The sequence below is a fragment of the Geotrypetes seraphini genome, chromosome 1 (genome assembly GCF_902459505.1).
Source record: "Geotrypetes seraphini chromosome 1, aGeoSer1.1, whole genome shotgun sequence".
Lineage (NCBI taxonomy): Eukaryota > Metazoa > Chordata > Amphibia > Gymnophiona > Dermophiidae > Geotrypetes > Geotrypetes seraphini.
The window spans coordinates 536,894,644-536,915,334 of record NC_047084.1 but is presented as its reverse complement, the minus strand read 5'-3'; the positions used below and the strand labels follow the sequence as shown (position 1 = coordinate 536,915,334).

General features: G+C 45.1%; 1 protein-coding gene across 1 annotated transcript in view; it reads right to left on the bottom strand.

Moving 5' to 3' along the window:
- MCC (MCC regulator of WNT signaling pathway) overlaps positions 1-20,691 on the bottom strand; it is a 572,218-nt gene that overhangs the window by 83,492 nt on the left and 468,035 nt on the right. The window contains 2 exon segments of the mRNA XM_033929092.1: positions 6,209-6,392; positions 10,268-10,368. Of these exon segments, the coding sequence (XP_033784983.1) occupies positions 6,209-6,392; positions 10,268-10,368 (285 nt within the window).

Sequence of the window (20,691 nt, the reverse complement as noted above, 5' to 3'; positions counted from 1 at the left end):
ATTTTCTTTTCACAAAAACAGTTTTCTTGCAATTAGGGCAAGGCAGAGTGATGGACTGAAGTTTCAAGGAGATATTAGCAGGAAGAAGGAGGGGGGGCAGATATAGAGAACCACCGAAGCAAAGATAGAAAAAGCACAGTTACTTACCGTAACAGGTGTTATCCAGGGACAGCAGGCATATATTCTCACATGTGGGTGACGTCATCTACGGAGCCCCGATGCGGAAGCATTTTCAAGCAAACTTGATTGAAGATTTAAGTTTGCTCTGCTGCTCCACGCATGCGTGCCTTCCTGCTCCACTAGGGGGTGCATCCCCTCGTGGTCTCCAGTTCACTTAACTAGCCAAGAAGCCAACCTCGGGGAGGTGGGTGGGTTGTGAGAATATATGCCTGCTGTCCCTGGATAACACCTGTTACGGTAAGTAACTGTGCTTTATCCCAGGACAAGCAGGCATGATATTCTCACATGTGGGTGACCTCCAAGCTTACTGCAGAGGGATGGAGGGAAGTTGGCAATTTAAGCAAATAGATTTCGCAACACCGATTGGCCGAATCGGCCATCGCTTCTGGACAGGGAGTCCAGACAGTAGTGGGAGGTGAAGGTATGAACCGAAGACCATGTGGCAGCCTTGCAGATTTCCTCAATAGGTGTTGACCTGAGGAAGGCTACGGAGGCTGCCATCGCTCGGACCTTGTGTCCCGTTACTCGACCATTCAGCGCGAGACCAGCCTGAGCGTAGCAAAAGGAGATGCAATCGGCCAACCAGTTGGACAAGGTGCGTTTGGAAACTGGGTGACCTAACCGGTTTGGGTCGAAGGACAAAAACAGTTGTGGGACTTTCCGGTGTGGCTGAGTGCGTTGGAGGTAAAAGGCCAACGCTCTTTTGCAGTCAAGAGTGTGGAGCGCCACTTCTCCGGGGTGAGAGTGGGGCTTGGGGAAAAACACAGGTAAGACAATGGACTGATTTAGATGGAAATCAGACACTACTTTAGGTAGGAACTTTGGATGGGTGCGGAGTACCACCTTGTCGTGATGGAATACCGTGAAGGGTGGGTCCGCTACCAGGGCTTGTAGCTCACTAACCCGCCGTGCGGACGTGAGTGCAAGTAGGAAAATTACCTTCCAAGTGAGGAATTTTGGATGGCATTTGTCTAGGGGCTCAAATGGAGGTTTCATTAGTTGAGCCAGAACCACGTTAAGGTCCCAAACCACCGGGGGAGGTTTGAGAGGGGGGTGGACGTTCAGCAGGCCCTTCATGAAGCGAGTGACTAAGGGATGGAGCGAGAGGGCTTTCCCTTCCAGGGGCTGATGAAAGGCCGCAATCGCACTGAGGTGTACTCGAATGGAGTTGGTCTTTAGGCCGGAATGAGATAGTTGAAGTAGATAGTCAAGGACCAGGGGGACGGGGACCGACACCGGGTCCTGGCTGTGGGAGGAGCACCAGGTTGAGAATCTGGTCCACTTTTGGGAGTAGCAGGTTCTCGTCGAGGTTTTTCTAGAGGCCTCCAATATCTCCTTGACTGATTGAGACACGGGGAGAGCAGTCAGGGGGAGAGAAACCAAGCATTCAGATGAAGAGATTGAAGATTGGGATGTAACAGTGAACCCTGACCCTGTGACAGTAGAGAGGGAAACAGAGGCAGAGGCAGTGGATCTCTGACACTGAGTCGAAGTAGAAGGGAAAACCACGGCTGGCGTGGCCAGCGAGGGGCAATCAGGATCAGGGTGGCTTGTACCGTTTTCAGGTGGATAAGCGTCCGCAGTATCAGAGGGAACGGCGGGAACGCGTACAGGAACCTTCCCTCCCAATCGAGGAGGAAGGCGTCGGCCTCGAGCCGGTCCGGGGAGTATATCCGGGAGCAGAAGAGAGGCAGCTTGTGGTTGTGAGGGGACGCGAACAGGTCTATTTGAGGCGTCCCCCACCGTTCGAACACTCCTCGTAGGGCCTGAGAGTGTAGTGGCCACTCGTGTGGCTGGAGGAGGCGGCTGAGTCTGTCCGCCAGGCAGTTTTGTTCTCCTTGTATGTACACCGCCCGAAGGAAGGTGTTGTTGGAGATTGCCCATTTCCAGAGGCGCAGAGCTTCCCGGCAAAGGGGCCAAGATCCTGTGCCCCCTTGTTTGTTTACGTAGTACATCGCTACTTGATTGTCGGTTCGGATAAGAACCACTCGGTCGCGGAGCAGATGTTGGAAGGCTACTGCTGCGAGGTAGATGGCCCGAAGTTCTAGCACGTTGATGTGGCAGCGTCGGTCTTGTGCTGATCACATTCCTTGGGTGCGCAGGCCGTCCAGATGGGCTCCCCAAGCGTACTCCGACGAGTCCGTGGTGAGTACCTTGCTGTGGGGTGGGGTGAGGAAGAGCAAACCTTTGGAAAGATTTGAAGAGTCGGCCCACCAGCGGAGCGATCGTTGCAATGAAGTAGTCACTGTCACTGAGTGGTCGATCGGGTCCCGGTCTTGACGCCATTGAGACGCCAGGGTCCATTGAGGGATTCTCAGATGGAGGCGGGCGAAGGGTGTGACATGGACGGTGGAGGCCATGTGGCCCAGGAGGATCATCATCTGTCGGGCTGATACTGAGGTCAGCCGAGAGATCCTTCGGCTCAGACTTACTAACGCCTCCAGGCGCGGAGGGGGGAGGAAGGAACGGAGGCGAACCGTGTCCAGCGTGGCCCCGATGAACTGTAGGGATTGTGAGGGGCGTAGTTGAGATTTTGGGAAGTTTATTTCGAACCCCAGACTTTGTAGATAGGTAATAGTCTGTTGGGTCGCTGAGATAGCCCCTTCTTTGGACGGGGCTTTGATTAGCCAGTCGTCCAGGTAGGGGAATACCTGGAGGCCCTGGGAGCGTAAGGTTGCTGCTACCACCACGAGGCACTTGGTGAAGACCCGAGGTGATGATGCTAGTCCGAAGGGGAGGACTCGGTATTGTAGGTGCCAGTCCCCTACTTGGAAACGCAAAAACTTGCGGTGAGCGGGGTGCACTGGGACATGTGTGTACGCCTCCTTGAGATCGAGGGAGCAGAGCCAGTCGCCCTCGTCGATCAGGGTGTAGAGTGTTGGTAGTGAGAGCATCCGAAACTTTTCCCGTACCAGGAATTTGTTGAGGCGTCTCAAGTCTAGTATTGGGCGTAGGTCTCCCGTTTTTTTCGGTACCAGAAAGTAACGGGAGTAGAAGCCCTTCCCCCGTTGGTCGGGGGGGACCTTCTCCACTGCTCTCAGGCGAAGCAGGTCTCGAGCTTCGGAGAGGAGTAGAGGTAGCTGAGTCCTGTTGGGAGGGCAATTCCTTGGGGGGTTGTCCGGGGGAATGGCCCGAAAGTTGAGAGAGTACCCTGATGAGATCACGCCAAGGACCCATGCGTCCGTCGTGAGTTGTTCCCAGCGAGGGTAAAAGGCTTTGAGTCGACCTCCGATGGGAAGGTGGTCTGGGACTATGGCGGAGGGGGCCCGCCCCCTTCCGCGTGTCCCGTCAAAAGGACGGGGATGGTTTGGTGGTCGCGGGCGGTTGGGACTTGGGCATGGCCCTGTGATGGGCTTGCGGACGTCTGGGTGGGGGCCGCGAGAAAGCAGGGGTGGACTTTTGTGGGTAGCGGCGCGGAGGGGCCCTGTATGGCCTGGGCGCTGGCGGTTTGGGCTTTTGCCGGACAAGGGAGGCAAATGAGCGTTCATGTTCGGAGAGGCGTTTTGTCGCCGCCTCGATAGTGTCATCGAACAATTCCTTTCCCACGCAGGGGAGGTTTGCTAACCGGTCCTGTAAGTTGGGGTCCATGTCGACCAGGCGCAGCCAAGCTAGTCGGCGCATGGCGATAGCGAAAGCAGCTTCTCTGGAGGAGAGTTCGAAGCCATCGTAGGCCGCGTGGAATAGATGAAGGCGCAGGTTGGAGAGGGACTCTAAAAGCAGGCCGAACGTTTCCTGTCGGGAGGCCGGTAGGTCAGTCTCAAAGGCTCTCAATAGTCCAATGAGGTGTTTGAGGTATGATGTGAAGGTGAAAGTGTAGCTTTGCACCCTAGAGGCCATCATTGCGTTTTGGTATAGTCTCCTGCCGAACTTGTCCAGGGTTCGGCCTTCCCGGCCTGGGGGTACCGCTGCTGAGACACGGGACGGGTGAGCCTTTTTCAAGGAGGATTCCACCAGCAGCGATTGGTGGGAGAGCTGTGGTTGCTCGAATCCCGGATAAGGTACTGTGCGGTACTTGGCCTCCATTTTGGAGGGTACGGCTGTGACCATGTAGGGGGTCTCCAGGTTCCTGAAGAAGGCCTGTTGGAGTACCGGGTTAGGTGGTAAGCGGAGGGACTCTCTGGGCAGTGATGGCATATCCAGCTCCGCCAGGTACTCTTTAGAGTATCTGGAGTCGGACTGGAGATCTAAGTCCAATGCTTGGCCCATGTCTTGGACAAAGCGAGTGAAGGATGGGCGAGATGTCCCCGGAGCCCCGTGCGGGGTCAGGGAACGAGACCTTCGCCGGGTGGAGAAGGATAAGGAGGCTTCCCTCGAGTATCGAGGTTCATGCTCTGATCCATGCTCCGAGGTTGGGGAAGCACTGTGAGAGTGTTCCGGGGTTGTCGATCTTCGGCGTCTCGAGGAGCCCCTCGGAGACGATGCCGGGGTTAGGGGTACCGATCGATGTCGGGTTGGTGACCTCGATCCGGACTCCCTCGGAGAATGCGTCCGAGGGGGAGTTCGGAGGATACGCGGGTTGGAGAGTGATAACTCAGCCACCCTTAGCGGTCCTGTACGAGGTGTGGGGGAACGGCCTCGTAGGGTTGGTGAACCTCGGGCCTTCTTGGAGGTACGGCGGTTCGAGGTTTCTGTCGTTCTAGCCCGACGTTTTGCCCCTCGGCGGTCCGCAGAGGGGGAATGTCTCGGGCGTCTCGGCGAGGAGTCCGAGGAGGATGGGATGCGGCGAGGATTGCGCACCTTTCCTCGAGGTTGTTCGGTGCGAGGCTCAGGTTGGTCTGGCGCATTCGAGGTCGAGGCCGATTGAAACTGGGCTATTGCAGCGGACAGCTCCGACGTGATCATCGCTCGGAGTAGGTCCTGGAAGACGGGCACGGACAGCATCGAAGGCATGTCCCCTGCCTCTGTGCGCTCCACCGGGGGCGACCTCGTATCAGAGTATTCCCGTGTGGTGGAGGCACGGCCCGAAGGCTTGGAGGGCTTAGACGGGGCTGTAAGCATGGGGCTTCCGCCATGCGTCGCCGTTGTCCCCGAGGCTGGCTTCTTCGCTGTTACAGAACCTGAAGAGGGAAGAGGGGACTTACCCGGAGCCGAGGCTTTCTGTTGTCCCGAGGACTTCGGGGTCGAGTCTCGAGGCGATGTCGAGGTTTCCGGGGCCGAGGTCAAGGCCGGGGCCGAGGCCAGGGCCGACCTCGAGGCCGTAGTGGGGGGTTGGTCCGGGGTGAAGAGATCCGCCATGCGGGCTTTTCTTCGGCGGAGGGCCCGGTTTTGTAAAATAGCGCACTGGGGGCAGGAGTCGGTTGGATGAGTCGCCCCCAGACAAAGGATGCACCGGCGATGCGGGTCTGTGAGAGAAAGAAGCCGCTCGCACCGGGTGCACTTTTTAAAGCCGGTCAAAGGCCGGGACATTAAATCGAAAGTAGCCGCGGCTCGATTAGCCACGCGGCCACGGGGACCCGGAAGCCTCCGGGTCGTTGAAAACGAAGCAGGAATCAAGTAAAAAGGTAAGGAATTCGCGCACAGCGACTTAATCGTGAAAAAACAAGAAAAAATCGCGGTGCTAGAAGGCAGTTGGGGCAGAGCCTGAAAAACACGTCTTCTAGGCTCGCGGAAAATTTTGAACTGGAGACCACAAGGGGATGCACCCCCTAGTGGAGCAGGAAGGCACGCATGCGTGGAGCAGCAGAGCAAACTTAAATCTTCAATCAAGTTTGCTTGAAAATGCTTCCGCATCGGGGCTCCGTAGATGACGTCACCCACATGTGAGAATATCATGCCTGCTTGTCCTGGGATAATAAATTGTATGGATTTTGCCATTTATTACACAGGCCAAAGATCCGTACATAAACACTTGCAAGAAACCATTGCTGAACACAGAGAAGAGAGTTACGTCATTCAAAAAATGGTGTAGAGCTTAACACACAGCCAGCCAGCTAGAATTGAGATGGATGAGAAAAGAAATGGAAGATAACAAAATCAAGTTAGGCATAAAGTGAGAGCCTGAGACACGGTTTCAATGAGTTATAATTACCTGGTATGACTGTTTGATGAGAGACTTTCCCAGGGCTGAACACTGCAGCCAGTCACTGTGTAGGCTCCCCCACAACTACCATCCAGTTTCATCAACAGGGCCTTTGCAGCATTCTCGGCTGTTTTCCGACAGTCGTGGGCTCTTTTTAACATTTGAGTAATGTTCTCATCTCCTGCTTGTTCCCCTGTTGTGAATAAAGTTTGGGTTGGATTAATCTTTCCTTACACATAAGGGTCCTGATATTCAGGAAATGCTGAGTTCATACATTAATCTCCTTTACAGCCAGATTTAGGAGCATAACTTCTCAGCTGAAAATTTATCTTAATTTAGGAGCTTACTATTTTATGTTTATAAATGTTGGTCTGCTATTCAATTTAGGATACTGGGCTAGATTGACCATTGGTCTGACCCATTATGGCTATTTTTATGTTATGAGCCTAATTTATAAGCCTAGTACTGAAAATCAGTGCTGAATTCCTACCTTCCTTTCCCTGCTCTAATCTGCCCCTGTTGCCACCTTCTTTTTATGATCTTAAAGTTAGAAGAATAATCCTTTGAATATTGAGCCCATAGATTATATACATACTACTACTATTATTTCTATAGTGCTACCAGACACACGCATCGCTGCACAGTCACAAAGAATAAGAAAACAGTCCCTGCTCAAAAGAGCTTACAATTTAAACAGGCAAGACAGACAAACAGGATGTCATGGATACAGTTAAGGGGAACGGTTAATCAGCTGGCTGGGTTGGAGGGCAGAGGAGTAGAGTTAAGGATTGAAAGCTATATCAAAAAGGTGGGTTTTCAGTCTGTTTTTAAACAAGGGAAGTTAAGGGGCTTGACGGACAAACTCGGGTAATATAGTCCAGGCATAGAGGGCAGCTAGATGAAAGGAACGAAGCCTAGAATAGGCAGTGGAGGAGAAGACTTAACTGAGGAACGGAGCGAGAGAAGCGAGAAGAGATATTGAGTGGCAGCAGAATAAACACACTTGTAGATCAGCAATAAAATCTTGAACTGTATGTGATGGCAGATAGGGAGTCGGTGAAGTGACTTAAGGAGAGGGGGTGACATGAGCGATGTGAGGTTGGTAGAAGATGAGTCATGCAGCTGAGTTTTGCACAGATTGCAGTAATCTAAGCATAAAGTTACAAGAGCTTAGACAAGGGTCTGGGTAGTGTGCTCAGAAAGGAAGGGGTGATTTTTGGTGATATCGAAGAGATAGAAGCAACAGGTCTTAGCATCTTGTTGGATATGCTTAGAAAATTGAGAGATCAGAATCGAAGACCACGCCAAGGTTGCGAGAAGAGGAGACTGGAACAATGACAGTATTATTAACTGAGATGGAGAAAGGAGGAGGAGGAGGAGCAGCGGGTTTAGGAGGAAAGAGGAGCAGCTCAGTCTTGGACATATTTAGTTTCAGATGACAGGCAGGGACACGTAAAGATGGAGAAGATAATTTTCAAAAGACATTTTATGGGGTCTTTTTATTAAAGTGCACCAAAATGCCATTCTGCCCATAGGAAAACAATGTGCCACACTGCATTTAACATGAGCTAAATCAATGCACCTCAGTAAAAGGACCCTTATGTGAGGTAAATAATGGCCCTGGTAAATTGGTCTAACTAAGGGACTGATGCAAAAAGCCTCTATGAGCCTTACCATAGAATGTGTGTATACTTTATTGGGTGCGGAATGCAAAGAGGGCTTGAGCATGCGAGTTAAAATGCCTGCACACTGTGTTTCAATGTGATGACTGATTCCTAAGTTCAAGTTCAAGTTCACTTTATTTTTGATGAATCGCCTATTTAAAACATTCTAAGCGATGTACAATTAAAAACAAATTATAAGAGAACATACAATCATATTAGTAATACATTAATAACAGCAAAATAAAAATAAAAATCTGTTAAATAATTACATAAAACAGAAAAGATCTCTATACCTAATGTTAAGAACAAACATGAAAAGAGGGAAAGGGGGGGAAAAGTTACAAATTTTTCTCTTGGTGGAGGAAAAAACATATTAGGGAAAAAAAAAAACAAAGGGAGGGGAAGAAAATAGAAGAAAAGAAAAAAAAAAAAAAAAGATTAATTAATCAATAAAGGCATCATTGAATAAGAAAGTTTTTAAAAGTTTTTTAAGAGAGACAAGGTCTCTATCCTTTCTAATAAAAAGAGGCAGAGTGTTCCAGAGTTGGGGAGCTAAAACAGAGAACATATCGTTTCTCCTTGTTCCCACAATTTTTAAGGAGGGGACCGATAATAACTCTTGTTGTGACGATCGAAGGGATCGATTTGAATGATATGGAATAATCATTCTGGATATAAATTGAGGGGTATTATATAGTAGGACCTTAAAAACTAGAAATGCTATTTTAAATGTTATTCTATGATTAATTGGTAGCCAGTGTGACTTAATAAGAAGGGGTGTTACGTGGTCGTATTTTTTTGCTTTATGTGTAAGTTTTATGGTGATATTTTGGATTATTTCAAGTGGATGCCTTGTTGCTCAGCTCCGCTTCTACTCCTTCATAAACCCCAAATTCTGCATCAATCCAGGTTTTGAAGCGACCTCACTTTCATCCGGTAAGGCATTATGAACTCCTAAGCAGCGATCCAAATTGCCGACAGTTCCCACTTTGCATAGGAAACTTGAGTTATGCTGATCAAGTCGGCATAGCTGGGGAAGGACAAAGCTGCGGGCATGCCAAAAAAGATGGTGGTGTCACAAATTGAGGACCGACTGCCGATACTGCAAGAAGATACTATGGATCATTTTTCTCAGCTGCTAGATGATAAATTAGCTAAACTGTATACCATGGGTCAAGTGTTGTTTATGTTGGATAACCAAGACTGGACTGGACTACAATTAAGATTATTTTCCTACCTGTGGCAAATTTTTATTATACTAAGGACTCCTTTTACTAAGCTGCGGTAGCGTTTTTAGCATGCGCTAACCCCCATGCTACGCGGAAAAACTAATGCCAGCTCAACAGAGGCATTAGCGTCTAGCGTGCACGGCATTGTAGCGCACGCTAAAACCGCTAGCGCAGCTTAGTAAAAGGAGCCCTAAGAGGTAACAACATTACTCATGCTGGTAAAGTACGGGACAAATATTATCCAAGCATGGCAGAAATTTTCCTTTTCCACTGCAGCCTTTTCACCACTCCCAGGACAGAATTTTTATCCCAGAATTTCAAGAGGATATTAACCTAAAATTATAAGCATAGCATAAAAGTGTATTTCCTAAACTTCTAAATAATAGCAAGATAGAGAGAATGCTTTCTTCATCCACCTTGATGCTTGGTCACACCTGGGACATTGTGTAGGTAAGCACAGGTAAAAATATATGCATACTTTCCCCTGGGGGGGGGGGGACATTGTTACATATTCAAAACAAACACACCTGCATACTTCTGTTTTGAAAATTACTCCAGGAAAACTAGGCACACCCTACAAAATTATGTGATTCTGTGCCATGGAATTTTGTGCATAATTTATAATGCCAATCATTTGATGCTGTTTTGGTTCCTTTCACACATTTCTTTTACTTTTTTTTTAAATGCATGTTCATTAATCTTACATGTATTAATTTACAGGTTAACTTGCATTATAAGATTTAGGTGCAATAAATCAATTTGAAACATGCTAACAAATCAAATGAGTTGTAATAAATGCACATTCCTTGGATGGTGTTACTTCACAACCCAGCTGGGTGATCACTGATCAGCACTGACAATCCAGTCAAGCTCCTCGATTTATTTTCACTGAGGTTCGGTTTTGTGTATTAACATGCGATTTGCATACAGTTTTTATTTTCATAGTACAGGACTATAATCAAGGATATTCTGAATGGGACTCCTGTGAACCTGCTGCTGAATTATTTTCTGAAATTATCTGCCAAATATACCAATGAGCGAGGCTGAGCTGGCAAGAGCCCATCAATAAGAAACAAGACAGACAATGCTGATGGGACCCCCATCTTCCTGGAAAACTCAAACCCCTTTCCAGCAGCTACACAGAGAAGAAAGGACAGGGACTCTAAAACACTTACCAACAGATCCCACTCCTGCAGCTCGGAACTGCCCAAGAATGAGAGACTGTTCACTTTCTGCCAATGTGAGCAGTAGTTCGTATGCTTCGATACACTGTTCGCTGACACACGAGAAAAAGAGAACAAAATTAACAGAGTGAACAATGATGAACAAGCCATTCCCTTTGATTTTAAATTGTAGCAAGGGAATTTCGCAGCACCTTCTGCCAATGACCCACACATGACCCTTAAATCTACAGAGCTGGGTATGGAGAACAGTGTCAGCAGACAGGCTCCAGCTCATTTAAACAGTAGGATTTATGAAAAGGAAGCAGAAACACTGGAACAGTCAGCCAAGTTTGGGTTTAATGGATCTGTAACAGATTGGTAACATTTTTTTTTTTTTTAAATCAAAGACTAGATCAAGGTGTCTTATTCTGGTGATGTTCTTAACTCCTGCTGAACCCATCTGTGCTGTCTTAATTTTTAGTCATCTGCTGTTGAAACCTCACCCTATTAAACTGCACAGGACATCAAGCTTTGATGAAGTCAGTCTTTCCATTTATAGGAGCTCTTCTGATTGCACTTGTGAAGCAAACATGTCAAAAGCCTGCCAGATATGGAAACTATTGGTTCCAAGCTTTCATCCGTAGCAGCTGTAGCTAGAAGCACCCTACAACTACTTATTTCTATAATGCTACTAGACATATGCAGTACTGTACAAATACTCAAACTCTCCTTTTTCTGCAGAGCTAACAATTCAGCCCAGACAAACACTAGCACTTCTTTTTTTTTCTGTCTGCTACATCTTCTGCGTCACCCCGTTCTTCACACAACAGAGATGTCTTCATTTGCACAATGAAACCAACCATGAACAACTGAACAGATTTAATTTGTGTGATTAAGCAATTTGATAATCTGCTTAAAATTTTCACATTTATTCTACATTAATTTAATTTTTTTCCATTTGTGTGTTGCACATATCTATACAAGCTCTAGGCGACATCACAGAGGAAGGGGTTAGAAGTGGGTAGGGAGGACTATGGAGGGCAGGAAGGAGTGGAGAGGAGAGAAGCATGTAGAATATTTCATAGAAATTCCTAACTTTACAGATAGGAGAACCATCTATGTAAATGATATCTAAATGCGAAGAGATCCACTTGATGGGTCCCCCATTTATGAAAAATGGATGCTACTACTGCAGGATTGAGGGCCCATTCACGCTACTGTTTGCAGGCTACGACGGCTTTGTGAAAAGTTACTCAAAACGTGCCATGAAGGTAAAGGGGAGGGATGGAGATAGATAGATTCGCTGAAGGGAAATGGGGAAGACAGAGTGGACACAAGAGTGGGGAGAAGACGCTGAAAGGACATGGGGAAGAAAGAGTGGGGAGAAGACACTGAAAGGACATGGGGAAGACAGAGTGGGGAGAAGACGCTAAAAGGACATGGGGAAGACAGAGTGGGGAGAAGACGCTGAAAGGAAATGGAGCAGACAGAGTGGGGAGAAGACGCTGAAGGGAAATGGGGAAGACAGAGTGGGGAGAAGATGCTGGACAGAGATGCCAGACAATGGGGGAGCAGAGGGAAGAAGATGGGTGCCAGACCAATTGGGAGGGTGAAGGGAGATGCACAGTAATAGAGCAAATGGAAGACACAGAGAGAAGACAGACAGTGGATGGAAGGATTTGAATGAGAAGATAAGGGTAGCAGAAACCAGACAACAAAGGTAGAAAAAAAATTTCTATTTTTTTTTTTTTGCTTTAGGATAAAGTAGTATATTAGTTGTGTTTATAAAAATTTATAAACAAAGCCCTGCCAGCTGAACATCTCTTTCTAGTTCATCAGTCATCTAGTTCAGCAGCCAGAACTTTGATTTGTAAGGCTAAATACTGCAGTACTGAGGTTTGTATGGATGTTACGCGGACGCGGCGGGGACAATGGTCGCGGTGACGGGGAGATGACAGGGACAGTGGTCGTGGGGACAGGGCGATGACAACTTTTTCCCCATGTCATTCTCTAAATGCCAGTCATTTGAAGCTGCTGCAGGCTAAATGTTTGGAGAAAACATGGACCAAGAAGCCATCCAGCAGAAGGCAATAGTGAATCTCCTGGTAATAGCAGCCATGCTAGTTCTAAAAAGTCTGAGTGAAAGGATTTAGAGTCAAAGTATAACAGAATACAGAGAAGGGAAGAAATCAGTTTGAAAGAGGAGTAACGAATGAATGAAATTGGGAGAGAAATAGAATGAGTGAGGGAAACAAAGGGCAGAGTGAGATAGGTGGAACAAACACAATACTAACATGAAAATATGGCGGGAAATAAAGAACTGTTATCAGTGACCAAATCAGAATGGCTACCAAAAATTACTTTGGTGACAAGCTTTCTTTTCCTGTAGATGCCTTTATGATTATTAAAAGAAAAATGGGCTTTCTGCTACACTGAGTTTAATCTATTTCAGCACAGTTGATTAAAAAGATTCATCACACACCTGACAGAAGAAAAGCACTGCCTGATGTACAATATTCATGAAGAAGATCGCCTTAAATCAGGAGTATGAAAAGTAGAAAAATGTAAGAGCTCATGAGAACAAGGTAAAGCAAAAGTGGGGGGAAAATGACCTAGTGACTGCAGGAGCCTGCAAGTGTGCTTATATTCTTGAACTCAAACTTTGTTCTCACGTTACAAGGATGTGACTGTTGCAAGTCACTTTCCCATGGGCCCATGCTCAAAAGATTCGCAGAAGAGGAAACTCTACTGTGAATCTAGCCCTGAAAAATCAGCACAGCATGCTCAAAGTAATGAGCATGTAAATTCATCCCATGTTAAAAAAATCACAGCAGTATTTTGCTGCTCATTATTCTGAGTTAATTTTCCAGTCATTGCTTGAGCACCGATTGGCTCAGGCATTGACAGGAAAGTCAAGTAAAAAAAACACAAAGCAAAAAAAGCATGCCACAGCATACCAATCCCTTCCCAGAACAGACCAACCCAGGCTAGATCCAACCCCTTAACTGCCATTGGCTATGATGGTGTAGTGGACTCCTGAACTCTCCACCCAAACCTGGCCTAGCCCAACCCCTATCATTGCCCTGGTGGTCCAGTGACTCTTGAACGCCCCCCCCACCCACTCCATACCACTGGCCTTGGTGGTCTAGTAGAATCCCCATCCCTTAGTCATAAGAGGCAGGAGAGATGCCTACTGTAAGGATTAGACCCCCCCTCCCCAAATGAGGCTGGGCTGACACCTACTCCCTCCTGCCTCTGGGCTGCCCTTTTCAAAACGGCAGCACCTCAGGATACACTGGACAGATTGCTGCCATTATGAAAAAGGCAGCCCAGAGGCAGGAGGAAGTAAGTATCCCTCCTGCCTCCTATGACTAAGGTATGTGAAGGAGTGGGGACTGTCCAAAATGCAGCTGCATGACTGATTTGTGGAGGGAGCAGATTTGATCATGTAACACCTTTACTGAATCAACTCTGTTGGTTACCAGTCAAATATCGGACTGCGTATAAAGTTCTGGTGCTGATTTTTAAAGTCTTACACTATACGATATCTTGGTATTTGACTCAGGTGCTGAAAGTGTATCAACCATGGTCAGAGGGGACATTAAGATTAGTAAGTGATGGGCTTAGTAGTGTTCACTAGGGATAAATAAGGGCTTCAATGATCTCAGTGGCAGGAGTGCTTTTGTGGAATAATTTGATAGGACCGCTTAGAGTGCTTTTTGATATTCAGACATTTAAGAGCATGTTAAAAAGACAACTTTATTTACAGAGGCTTTTTCTTGACATTTTTTTGTATTATGTATTTGCTTTTGAAGAATTTTAGGTGAATGTTATTTTTGTATTGTTATTGTATTATGTGAACGGGATACAAGCTTTTAAATAAATAAATACTAGACCACCAGTGTACGGTGTGTGTGTGTGTGTGTGGGGGGGGGGGGTGGTCAAGAGTCAATGGATCACCAGGGCAGTGTTAATTATGGAGTTGCGCCTTGGGCCAGGCTGGGGGGTTGAGGGATGGGTGGTCGGAGAGCTCATCTGGCAGGGCATTCAGGTTGGTAGGAGCGAAGGGGTGCTCTTACACATCTCTTCTCTCAACCAACCCTTAATACTGCTCTGGACCAGATGTTAGTTTTCCACAGCCCCCCTCCCACTTTTTTTTGTAAACATATGGCAGGCTTACTAATGATCACATTTAAATGCATTTACATGCACTTATATGTAGTCTGCGTTAATGGTTTCAGCACCGATATTGAAACCATTAAGAGCATTCTGTGTACTTTAATGCGGGCATCATACCAACACTGGCGTTAGGTTTTGGGCCGGATCAACTCGTACTAAACTACTGTTGAACATGCTCAGTCAAGCATCAGCATTTAGGCCAGCAGTGTTTGGTGTTCCCTGAGGTAAAGGACATGAGGTACTAAGGTTAAAGAAGGATTACAGAATATTGTGGAGGAAATTGAAAACCTTGCTCTTTCCGAAATAAGTTGTGGATGGGGTAGGTGGGAAAATCTATCATTTGCTATTTTAAACAGTATTTTTTTATTTTGTGTTTAATGAAAGGAGATGGGAGGGGGAAACCATAAGTATCAAATTTTTGTGGATTCTGGTTTAGACTGGGAACGCAATATGTAAGTGGTTTAAATATCTAATCAATCAGAATTAAATAAACCCACCAAGGGAAATTCCCTGCCAAATTAAAAGCTTTCTATTTTCGGCCTTATACTACTGTGTCATGTGTTGTTTTTCTGTGGGTCTTTTGATTGTTCTGTTTTATGTACTGTATAGTGTTATGTAGTTTGCTTGATGTTTTTATTTCTTTCTTATGAATGTTTATTTTTGATCTGCATATGATTGCATAGGTCAGTAAAATAAAATGGAAATTAAATGAATGTTTTACTATTATTCTCTTACTCATCCCTCAAAGATAAATCAGGTGACTTTTATATGGCTTTCACCATGATCACATAGGGAGCAATTATATAAAAGGGCACCTGGTAGGAGCCCATTTTATAAAGGAACATAGGCACCTACTTTTCTTTCTGGAACACTAGCCTTACCAGGGTACATAAATGCTTTAACATTAACTTGGAAGTATTTACACCTTCCTTAGAGCTAATGTAGGTATTAGCACCTGAGTGCTGCAGATGGCATAGCAAGAGTGAGAGGCACCTGGGGGCGGTGGCACCACTCCACCACCCTCTTCCTTGTCCCCCACTCCTTCCCCACCCCCCTGCCGTGTGCAAGCACCCCTTCCCTCATACCTCTTGAACTTTTCCGGCCTGAGAAGCATCACCAACTTGCTGCCGATGTCGGCTCTCCCGCCGAAGTCACTTCCTAGGCGCTGGGCCTGGACGTGACGTCAGAGGGTGAGCCAACGCTGGTGCGAGCAACAGGTTGGAGTTGCTGCTCGCTCCGGTGAAGAGCTAGAGGTATGGTGGGGGAGGGGAGGGGGAAGTGAAGGCGAGAGGAGGACATGTGCCGGCACCCCCCCACTAAGATGGTGTCTTAGTGGGGGGGGGGGGGTGGCGCCCCCCCCCACTGTGGCGGACCACCCCCTACCCCCCTTTACTACACCACTGCATGTGACTCACAGCATTTCAAGTTTCAAGGTTATTATAACATTTGATTAATCGCTTATTCCGAATTCTAAGCGATGTACAAAGTAATAAAATTACAAAAGTACAAAATAAGGGGAGACAAACTTAAAATAAATGTATTATAGCCACTGATACATAATAATGATTAAAATTACAAATATAAACAACACGTTTCGTAGCTACTAATACATAATAAATTAAGATAGACATAAATTGATAAAAAAAGAAACAAGAGGAAAACTCGGGATGAAATACAATTTAAATATAAAAGTAAAACAATCAAGGTAAAAACAATAGGATGGGAAATAAAAGATGATAGAAGTAGTAAAAAAAAAAAAATTTCAGAACCAAAAGCAGTTCAATTAAACATTGAATGCATCTTGAAAAAGAAGACTCTTTAATTTACTCTTAAATATTCCAAGATTCTTTTCATCTCTTAGGTGAATTGGAAGAGAATTCCAGGATTGAGGAGCCGTGACAGAAAAAATAGTCTGCCGCCTTGTGTTAATTACTTTAAGAGAGGGAATGACCAACAAATTTTGGTCACTTGACCTCAGAAGTCTAGGCGATTTGTATGGAATTAAAACCCTATAAATAAAGGTTGGGGTTTTAGATGCCAGAGATTTAAAAGTGAGAAGGCATAGTTTATACATAATGCGGTGAGTGACAGGAAGCCAATGAGCTTTCTCAAGTAAGGGAGAGACGTGATCGAATTTTTTGGCTTTCGTAATGAGTTTAATTGAGGCATTCTGAATAATTTGCAGACGTCTAATTTCCTTTTGAGAAAGTCCTTTAAACAGAGCATTACAGTAGTCAATTTTAGAAATGACTAGTGAGTGAACTAGAATATTTAGAGATTTTGAACAAAAGAATATAGATATGGAACGAATCTGACGTAATCTATAAAAAGTGGTTTTGACTACATGACTAATATGATCGTGATAAGATAATTTGTCGTCAAAAATTATTCCCAAAATCCTGATTTTATGAACTAAATTCAAGGAAATGCCCTTAATAGTAATTGGGGAAGAAAGTTTAAGACTGTCTTTCCAAGGAAAGAGCATAATGTTTGTTTTTTCAATGTTAAGGGCTAATCTATTTGTGTCAAACCATTGGTGAATTTGCTCAAGTTTTCCGTTTATGGCTGAAATTTCACAGGAATTATTGAGATCAAGAGGGTGTAATAATTGAATGTCGTCTGCGTAAGCGAATACGGAAAAACCAATAGATTGACAGAGTGTCAAGAAAGGGGCAAGAAAGATATTGAAAAGAAGAGGAGAAAGAATAGATCCCTGCGGAATACCATAGGGTGCAGAAAAATTGTCAGACAACGAATTGTTAAAGGAAATAGTAGAAGAACGGTTGTCAAAGTAAGATATAAACCAAAGGAGAACCTGATCTGTGATACCAATAACATGAAGCCTATGTAGTAAAAGATTATGATCGATAGTGTCAAAAGCAGATGAAAGATCGATGGAGATTAAGAGAACAAATGTATGATTATCTAGATGATAAAGTATAGAAGTTGTCATTCCAATTAGGGAATTTTCTGTTGAATGATGTTGTCTAAAACCCGTTTGATTTGGGTGTAAAATATTTGTTTTCTCTACAAATTCTGATATTTGGTTAAATAGGTTAAATACAATCTTTTCTGTAAGTTTTGCTAGGAAGGGAATATTAGCAATTGGCCTATAGTTTGATTTTTCTTCAGGGCTAATTTTCTGGTCCTTTATGATTGGATGAATGATTGCTTTTTTCCAAGCCAAAGGTAAGGTGCTTTCTTGCAGACTCTTATTAATTAAGGTCAATATGTGTGAACCAAATATGTCAAAATGTCTCTTAAGAAGAAAGGGTGGGATGGATTAGAATTGCGTTCCCTTGGAATTGATAGTTTTAATTAGAGATTCTAGCTCATGAAGACTGGGGAGATTAAATTGTGAACATTTTGATGATAGTGATAGTCTTAAATCCAAAGGTTCCAAAGAAGGATCAGAATCAAGATTGATAGTTAAAGATTTTATAAGTTATGTGCGTAAGTTTAAGTCCTGCCCATATGTACTGGTCACTTCCTTGCAAATATGCACTATTTTGAGCGGTATGTACAGAATAGAGCTTAGGAAGAATTTTGGCAGTTAGCACATAACGTTCAAAGTATTACGTGAGAGCATGTCTGAGCCACTGTACAATTGCAAAGTGAGTTGAAAATAACTAACCCCAGAACCACACAGAATTCCTGAAAAAAAAAAAAAAAGTCACGCTGGTTACAGCTCATGGTTCACTTTCAAATGCAATATTGACCATTGAACTGTGCTACTACTTTTGATTGCGAATTGCTGCAGCACATATGACCATGGGTGTTGGGCGACTTCAGTTTATCATTACAGAGATAGAACTGCCCTGGATAACTACTTGCTTTCTTTTCTAAACATTCATTTTTTGGAGTTTTACATGGATACTGGGCACATGATTGAGAATGATTTTTTGTTGGTCTGGACATATTTAGGGAGTTTACCCTAATCTCTGATGCCCTTTTATAAATATTCTAAAAATTATTTAAAAAATAAAAGCAAACAAAAATGCAATACTAGCAATAATAATCTGATACAAGTTTATTTCATACTTACTGAGATACAGTATAGAGAATGACACAGGGACAAATTTTTCCCCGTCCCTGTGGGAACTCAATTTTCCCGTCCCCGTGAGTTCTTTTCCCACCCCTGCCCCATTAATGAAAGGTCAGTCCTCACCTGCACAAGCCCCAAACATTTTAAAATCATAAGTCTTCAAAGCTTGTGCAGTTAAGGCAGAGCTCACAGGAATGGGGCAGGGACAGCAACAAACCTTGCGGGGACGGGGCGGGGCAATTGAGTTCCTGCGGGGACAGGGAAAAATGTGTCCCCGTGTCATTTTTTAATACAGTATTTGTGAATAATTGGACCTTTTCTCCCTTCATCTTTCCCATTTTGTTTGTGCTGAGCACCTATATTACAAAATCGCCCCATTACTGTCAACATCCATCCTAAATGTCCTTCTCATAGTGCCCATTAAATCCTAGAAATGAGATAGCAGCATGCAGCTCTCTTTCACTCCTGCCTGGCTTTTAAGATCATTCACGGCATCTTTTCCTCCCTTAATCCCACTATCTTATAACTCCTCGAGTCCTGACTCTACCAGACCCGCCCAAAGGTATAAACTATCCTTCGGTGTCAGGTCAAAAGTGCGCCCAGACAATTGAGCGCAGCGCGGGGGTGCGCGCCGCAGAAAATTACTGTTTTAGGGCTCCGACGGGGGACCGTGGGGGGAAACCCCCCCACTTTACTTAATAGAGATCGCGCCGCGTTGTGGGGGGTTTGGGAGGTTGTAACCCCCCACATTTTACTGAAAACTTCACTTTTTCCCTGTTTTTAGGGAAAAAGTTAAGTTTACAGTAAAATGTGGGGGGTTACAACCCCCCATAACGCCGGCGCGATCTCTATTAAGTAAACTGGGGGGGGGGCTCCCCAACAAACCCCCCCCCGTTGAATCCCCTAAAAACTGTAATTTTCTTTGGCGCACGCCTCCGTCTTGTGCGCGCCTTTGTCTTTCGCGGGGTTGTCTATGAACCCTATCCTTCCCCTCTCTACACGGTATTCGCTATGCAGGCAAACTGGGAAAATCCCTTCTCTTCAGAATCACAGGTCTATGGAACAACTTTACTACCCCGCTGCGGAACCTGGGCTCCCTCCAATTATTCCGCAAGCAACTGAAAACCTGGCTTTTCACTAAAATGTAATTCTATCCCCCCTTACTCTTCTCTTCTATATATAAGTTCAGGTAAACCTTTTTTTTCCTTCTCTTCCTATATTTTAAGTTCTTGTAAACCGTGCCGAGCTCCACATCTGTGGAGATGATGCGGTATATAAACTTAAGGTTTAGTTTAGTTTAACGCAAAAGGTTGTTCAATGGTCAGCCTAACACAATGAATAGATACAAATTCCCAGGGTCTGCCCATTACGTCGTAGTTGAAGAATAATTTTCTAAAACTAGCTGCATTGTTGCAGTTTGTGCACTAGTTCCCAAATGGAAAGCATGCTTCTATTTCCCTTTTGAATATCGCCAAAGGAAAAAAATACTCATTGAGTCGACCCATCCATACAGTCTTTTATTCCTTCCTCGCTATTAGAGATCCTATGTGTTTTCTTGAATTCAGATACAGTCTTCATCTCCACCACCTCTACTGGGAGACTGTGTGGCACAGTGGTTAGAGCTACAGCCTCAGCACCCTGAAATAGTGAGTTCAAAGCCCATGCTGCTCCTTGTGACCCTGGGCAAGTCACTTAATTTTCCAGGTACATTAGATAGCATGTGAGCCCAGCAGGACAGACAGGGAAAAATGCTTGAGTACCTGAATGTAAACCGCGTAGGTTTTAAGTGGTATATAAATACTAAAAATAAATTTAAAATATATCTATATATATATCTATCTACTGACTTCATGACAGCTGAGAACACTTCCAAAACAGCTTTGGTTAAAAGAATACCAAACAATAATGCAGGCAGCAGCTAGCATAGAGTTATGCAAAAGAGGAAACCTAAGTTTCATAATGCCTATTTGTTAGACTTCATAAAAATGATAAAAGAGATGGGACGACTTCCCTACGAGGAAAGGCTAAAGTGGCTAAGGCTCTTCAGCTTGGAGAAGAGACGGCTCAGGGGTGATATGATAGAGGTCTATAAAATAATGAGTGGAGTGGAAAGGGTAGATGTGAAATGCTTGTTCACTCATTCCAAAAATAAAAGGACCAGCTATTGGCAGGCCAGGTTTTCTGGATATCCACAATGAATATGCATGAGAGA